This window comes from Apodemus sylvaticus, chromosome 1 (genome assembly GCF_947179515.1).
Source record: "Apodemus sylvaticus chromosome 1, mApoSyl1.1, whole genome shotgun sequence".
Taxonomy (NCBI): Eukaryota; Metazoa; Chordata; class Mammalia; order Rodentia; family Muridae; genus Apodemus; species Apodemus sylvaticus.
The window spans coordinates 173749162-173756150 of NC_067472.1; the positions used below are offsets into that span (position 1 = coordinate 173749162).

A 6989-nucleotide genomic window follows, 5' to 3' on the forward strand; every position below is an offset into this window, starting at 1 on the left:
AGGGAGCTGCCGGGCACGCAGCAGCCAGAAGGGGTCTCCCGAGGCCCACGCTGGTCTCCACACTTACGCTGATTTTAGTTGCATCCTTATTTGTTACCTAAAATGAAGAGAAAGAGAGAAAGGGAGAAAAAGAGAGGGGAAGAAGAGGGAGAAACGGAGGGGGGAGGGAAGGAAGGAGAGAGGAGGGAAAGTGGGAGGGACAGAGAGAGATATTAATTGATCGATTTTGAAACTAAGCTGTTGACATTTTTGTACAAGGTAACCTCTGACCTGTCTTTGACAAGGATACTTTCTGCAGGTGGGCTGGGAGTTGAACTGCCTGGGGTGTGGCATGGTGGGGGGGGAGGGCACCAAATACATTAGGATTCCTGCAATGCGCTAAGAGAAAACTAGGCTTCCTGGCTAAAACCATTTGGCTAAGGAGTACCTGCCCCATACACACCTGTCTGCTGGGAGAGTGGGGATGCTGGACGGCCAAGGAGACCTCAACTCCTACTCACTTCCTCTAAATTCTCCACTTGGAATGGAACACTGGATGGGGGATCCAACATCACGAAGGCCCTGACAGCCTGGTGGATACATGCCAGAGGAGGATGAACAGGAATTCCGAGTGGGATTCTGGGGACAGTGTAGGTAAGTGAGTGTGTAATTGCTGGTGTGGGCTATGGGTCAGATTGTAAGGTGTTCCAGCCACTGAGGGTGGGGCAGTTTCTCAGACCCTGTAGAGGCTAGAGGTGGATGACCTCTGGCTACCATGCTCTAGTACCCTGTTCTCCACCACATAAATGCAATCTGAAGGAGCTTAACTCCTTGGCTCTGGGCCCTTAGAGTCCCAGAGTGGCAGAGGAGAGCCTGCCTGAACCAAATGATTTTTTTTTCTCAAGCCAGCAACCATCCGAGTATAGTCCCAAAGCTAGCAAGGAAAATTGGACCGGGTGTGGGTTTTCAGGGGCTGGGCGAGAAGGGGAAGAGAGTAGAGAACCTATAGCATCTGGGGACATCCATTTACTTTGACAATGCTGTGAAGATGCAGAGGACAGGAGGTGTCTGAGCGACAGGACAGCGCCCTGTGGAGGTACCCTTCACTTTCCCTGGAAGAAGGCGGGTAAGCGCAGATGCAGAGAAAGGCAACGGATTACCTTGCTCCGGGCGCCCGGCACGCTGAGCGCCAGCTCGTGTAACAGCTCCCTGGGAGGCTCCTTGAGGTACCACCACTGAATCTCCAGCGAATACGAGGTGGCTCCGCTGGCCCGGAACGCGCAGGGCATTTCGATATCATCACCCTCCCGCACGGTCACATCTTTGGGGACTTCGGTGAATGTAGCTGGGGGCGGGAGAGAGAGGCGTGACCAGCTGATAGGCGGGGGTGGGGGTGGGGATGGGGGGGTGGGAAGGAGGGCTTGGGGCAACCCGAGGCTGAGGCGGTCGGTCTCCTGCTATCGGGCCTTGGGCTCACCCGACTCCTGTCCCCAGCTACCAAGTGACCCTAGACAAGAGGCTCCAGCAAAGTTCAGGGAGCAGCTGCAAAGGTGGCAGCGGGGACCCGCCACTTGCTGCAGGCTACTCCCCCCCGTCCCCCCCCCCCCCTAGGTCGCGCAGGGTGCAGGGGAGGTAGGGCCTTAGCACTGGAGCCGGGCTTGGAAGCCCCAACTCTCGCTTGCTGCAGGCCTCCTCTGTTTAGCGGGGACCGGATGGAAGGACTCCCTAAGCGGACGCCACAACTGCGGCGACCCTCTTCTGCGCTCCTGCTCCTACCCACTTCCAGTCTGGGTTGCACACCCGGATTGCTGGAGACCGTAAAGCCTGCCACTTCCTTTCCTCCTCCGCGGTGGCCAAAGGGCAGACTTCCGTGGCCTTAGCAAAGGGTCCCCTGAGCCCATCGCGGCCGCGAAGTTCCCGCGCTCACCGTCGGCGACGAAGAGCAGCAGGCTGTGCAGTAGCAGAGGTAGCAGGTATCCGAGGGCGCCGAGCCGGTTCCGCTGTTCCATCTCCCGCAGGGTTGCGGCGGCGGCGGGGGCCCGGCGCGGAGAGGCGGCGGCGGCGGCAGCTTGGGCTCGGCTCCGGCTCGAGCTCCGGCTAGGATGCCTCGGAGCCTGCCATGGCCCCGCACGGCGCCCCCTCCCTTGGCCGCCGGCGGCCGCCAATCAGCCGGGTTTCCTGGCCGGCTGGCCCGAAGCGGCTCCGGCGGGGGGCGCTACGCGTGGGACGCAGGAGACGAGGTCCCTCCAGGAGGCTCCTTCAGTCGGTACCTCCTTCAGTCCGGTGGTCCACAGGAGAATGGGGATCCGCAGTTCAGTCTCTAGTCGGCGGGCCAGGCAACTGCGGGACTGCGCCAGGATCCATCCTTGGAAAAGGGAGTGAGCGCCTGAGAGGCACCAGCGTCTGCCTCCTGGTCTCCTTCTGGCTGGGCTCCCGACTGCCACCTCCTCCGACTCCCGCGGAGCTCTCCCGCCGCCACCCTCGCTGGTTTCTCCACCGCTCACTCCGCAAGGCGAGTGGGTGCTCAGCCGCGGCGCGCAGACCTGGCGTCCGACCGTAGCGCAGCGCGGGTAGAGCGGGTCCGGCGTGGCCGACCCGCAGCCCGAGAGAGGCGGGGAGAGGGGGAAGGGGAGAGGAATGGAGGGGGCGGTCAGTAGCTGGGTGGCGAGAAGCCTCCTCCACGGCATCACCCCGCCCTCCCTTCCGACTCCGCCCCGCCCCTAACCCGTGCCCCCCCCCGCCCCCACCGCAGGGTCACTCGTAGCGACCACTATCTCTCTGGTTGCAGCGCAAACCCATCCGGCGTCTGTTTTGCTAAGGGGGTCCTCCCACCCAAACTCCTGGCTTCTTCCCAGTGTCCATCTCTCGAGACAGCTGCTCCACCCTGCTTTCTGTGTGTCCCCCCCTCCTCTCTGAAGCCCCCAGTGCCTCAACTCCTTACCCAGGTTTGAGCCACAAGCCACACCACTCTTTGGTCCAGACCCGGGCCATGGTGGGTGGGTGGGCTCCAGGGAAATGCTAGAAGGGTGGAGTGCTGTGTCCCGCCAGCAGCAAGGCCAAGTGACAGTGAAGACTAGGAGTCCGCAGTGTGGGAGCAGGAACTGAGCGTCCAGCGAGCAGGTGCCTGTGGCTCGGAACGCACCAGGGAGCCCGCAGGCAGTGGCCGTGAGTGACAGCAGAGGCGGTGCGGGTGGGGTGAAATGGGGAGCGCCTGGCACGACTCAGGGCTCCGGAGGTTTCTGGGTGGGGACCATCTTTTCTGCTCAGTGAAAGCTGGTCTCTGTGTCCTTGCAAGCAAGCTCTTCCTGGCCATTTCCCACTCTGTACCCATAGCAAAGCTCCCCTCCCCGCCCCGCCCCGCCCCGCCCCCAGGAGAAAACAGGCAGAGGTGGTTAGAGTACACAGTCACACGTTCCAGAGCCCATCCCCCACGCTTGAATCTTCTGTGTCCCTGAACCTTCCCTGGCCTTCACCTAGAATGGGTCATGTCTTTAGCCACTTACAGAGTGCAGTCTGCCTTCCTAAGGGGAATGTGGGTAGATGAAATAGTTCAGTTCAGGCACAGGGCTCGGGAGAGCCCTAGAGCTCATCTTGGGTCTCTCTTTTCCTCAAGGGATTTCCCAGCTAGTGGTCTGGTTTGGTCTCATTACTTGTCTTTATCTTAAGTTATGGTAGCACATCCCAGTGAACTTCCCCCTGAATGCTGGAGCTCTCCTAGTATCTCTGCCAGTGAGCTACTGGCTAGTGAAAAAGGAAGACCAAAAGGGAAATAATTTTCCAGTGACCACCCTTGTCTAAGACAACAGGGATCCAGTTCCAGAGAAGAAGCTGGTAGCCTTTGTCAGCTTTCCCCTCACCAGTGAGGACCACAGGCACTGCATCCTTCTGCCCCTCCTCTTCTGTATGTGACCAGTGGGTCATTTTGACCCTCTGGTCACTCACTGATGTTCTGTGAGCAGAAGGCCTTGTAGGATCCCCATGGCCTGTTCCCTCTAGGTATCATGATCATTGGCCTCCCTTTCCCCTAGACATGCCACCACTCCTTAGAAAACCCCATAGGTCTGTGAATGCAAGACCTTGCAGGCCCCTTGTGGTCCTCAGCTTTTGAAGGGAGGGGGCAGGCTTGCATCACGCTACATGGGAGGACCATAGCAGGTTTCTAAGGGAGCAGTTGGAGGATTGATTCCAAGCAGGGATATGAAGGCATGAACTATCCCACCATGCATTGGCATGTTTGGAGAGAGAGTGAGCTTCTCTCCCAGTACCAGACCCAATCAAGGACTGATGGCCAGTGGCCAGGCTTGCTGGGGGAATGCCTGGAATGGGAGGAACACTTTGGTCACTCTGAAGGTCTGTGGATTCTTTCCACCCATTCTCCCTGGAGGGAATGTTTTGCCTGTGTCATCTGTTGGTGTTACTGTAATAATAGAACAATAGTAATAGGTGCTTGCCATCGTGTGCCTGCCACACAGCAGACACTGGGTATGCTGTGCATTGGTTCTCAAAATGACAGCCAAGAGTTCCTTATCAAACCTAAATAAAATCAGCCTCTCCGACTCAGAAGCTTACAGTGGCTCCCGCTCCAGTCAGGACAAATACCAGTAGCCTCCCAAGGTCAACTGATTGCCTTCTTCATCTTTACCTTCCCCTCCTTCCTCCTCCTCCTTCCTTCTGTCCTTCCCTGGCTCCTCTCTGGACAAGATCCTCCCTCCTGCAGTGCAACACACTAGGCCACCCTAGGGCCTTAACATCAGCTGTGCCATCTGACTAGGTTGCACCTCTTCCTAGTGTTCACGCTCTGATTTTTGTTAGGAAGGTTCTTTCCTAACGAGGCCCACCTACCTTCAACTGATGTTTAACTCTGCAGTCACAGTTAAGCATCTGCAGTCAGAGTTAAACATCAGTCAGCTCCCCTCCCCCAGCACTCCTTGATTGTCTTTATGTTCTTTTTCTTGGAAATAACCACCTTCCATTCCATGATTCGATGTCTTCCTTGGTTAATATCTGTAAAGCTTTTGTCTACATGGGTCACTGGGGCATCTCTGCTTTTGGCACACAGGGAGCTAGACAATGTGGTTTCAGTGCATGTTTTGGGTCAGGTAGTTGAGGCTCAGGGAACTTGTGGACCTCACTTGTGACCAAGAGAGGCTTCAATCTAGGTCTTTCTTTCTTTGGGTTATTTTTTCTTCTTCTTTCTTTCTTTCTTTCTTTCTTTCTTTCTTTCTTTCTTTCTTTCTTTCTTTCTTTCTTTCTTTCTCTCTTTCTTTCTTTCTCTCTTCTTTCTTTCTTTCTTTCTTTCTTTCTTTCTTTCTTTCTTTCTTTCTTTCTTTCTTTCTTTCTTTCTTTGTTTTCTTTCTGACATATAAAACACTCTTCCATGTCAAGGAAACCTGGAGCTCCTGAGAAGGAGCAGAGCTACCTATTCAACTCTGGGTTGATAGAAGCTGCTTGCCTGCCTAGATAGATGGAGGGCAGAGCAGGATCTTCCTCACTGCCTTTAGCATGCAGGAGTGCTCTAGTCACTAATAAACACCTCCAGTAGCCAAGGGTGGCTCATGGCCTTCCTTGGCTGGAGTTTCCTGGTGATAGGCAGGAGCTCTGGGATTCCTACCTTGTTCTGGCCTGGCTACTGCCTCTGAAAAAAGAGCCAGATTCTTCCCCACCCCACCCCCTGTCCTTAGGGGGCCAAAATGCTAATTAGGGCACCTGTGTCTTCTCTGAAGGGTTGCTTCTCCCTAGGGACAACTTATCTCTACCCACAGCAAATATCCCTCCAGCACCTGCAGAGGTGTCTTGCTAGCATGCATACTGTTTGTATGAGGGAAGTGGTTTCCTGTTATGGATGATGGATCTGTGAGGGCATTTTATGAATGTTCAGTTCCCCACCATGATTGTTCACCAGTGAGGTGGAGAATTGCAAATTCCTCCCCCACCCCTCCACAGATCTGAAGCGCCTGTGGAGCCACAGTAGTTGGGGCCTCCTATAATGCTCCTGATGACCTTTGAACTGGCTGCGTCCTTGGGCTCGTTTCTGCCAAATCTGCCTACTGTGTGTGCCTTGGGTGCCCTTTCCCACCTGCCTTGATTGTCTCTGCTCTAGCTAAGCTGTGAGTTGGGCACGAAGCCCTTCTTTGGCCGGGCTGTTCTGGGGACAGTGATCTGTTTCAGCCGCTCGTGAAAATATATTTAACACAGCTTTAGCAAATGTGCCTCCTAGAGTCGCTTGCAAAGTTTATTTATTTTAATGTTCCATCTTGGAGTCGAGGCTTCGATATTCTTGTCCTAGCTGACCTTTCCTGTCCTTTTACTGCCACGTGCAGCAACATTGATTTTGGGTAATGTGTTTTGATTTTAAGATGTAGCCCATCCATAAACTTTCCTATCAATAACCCCAGCACTCTCTGGGTACCAGACAGATTAAAGCAAAATATCAGATTTATGGGGACTTTTATTTTGGGGCATTGCCGTCATTTATTTGCCATCAGTGTCAGGGGATAAAGGCTTGGAGTCTGGCCTCAAGGAACTACTGCAAGGACACACATCAGGTCAGTATCCACAAGGAATGCTGGAGACTGAAAGGGTGGGTGGGTTCGTGGACATCGCTTCTGAGCCGGGGGAAGGCACGTGAAAAAGCTTTTTGTGTTCCTTTTGCTGTCTTCTGTCCAGCCTCATGGCCACCTTGGACTGTCATATTTCAGGAGGGGGACAGCCCCTGCATTGCATGGGGACAAGAGAGGTTCTTGTATACTCATCAGACCCTGGGCTGTCAGAGAGGCTGCCTGGTCCTGTCCTTGTACCTTCTGCAAAGCAGGCATAGTTTTCATTCTGGGCTCAACTGGTTTACAGAAGGGATCCGCACCTGTCAGGCCCCAGGGTCTGGCCTGCTATAGCTCACTTCAGTAGCAGAGGCTCTTGATGGGTCTATAGAACTGGGGCTCTCTGTGAGTCTGTCAGAGCCACAGTTTACTGGGCTTAGCCACTGTCTAGAAAAGGGGTATGAAAAGGAAGAA

The 6989-nt window shown here is 54.9% G+C and overlaps 1 protein-coding gene across 1 annotated transcript in view; it reads right to left on the minus strand.

Moving 5' to 3' along the window:
- Positions 1 to 2514, minus strand: part of Vstm2b (V-set and transmembrane domain containing 2B) — a 29994-nt gene extending 27480 nt beyond the window's left edge. The window contains exons 1-3 of the mRNA XM_052179133.1: positions 1907 to 2514; positions 1140 to 1324; positions 68 to 97 (exon numbers count right to left, since the gene is read on the minus strand). Coding sequence (XP_052035093.1) covers positions 68 to 97; positions 1140 to 1324; positions 1907 to 1988 — 297 coding nt within the window. The 5' untranslated portion in view covers positions 1989 to 2514. The remainder of the gene's footprint in view (positions 1 to 67; positions 98 to 1139; positions 1325 to 1906) is intronic.
- Between the last annotated feature and the right edge of the window lie 4475 nt (positions 2515 to 6989).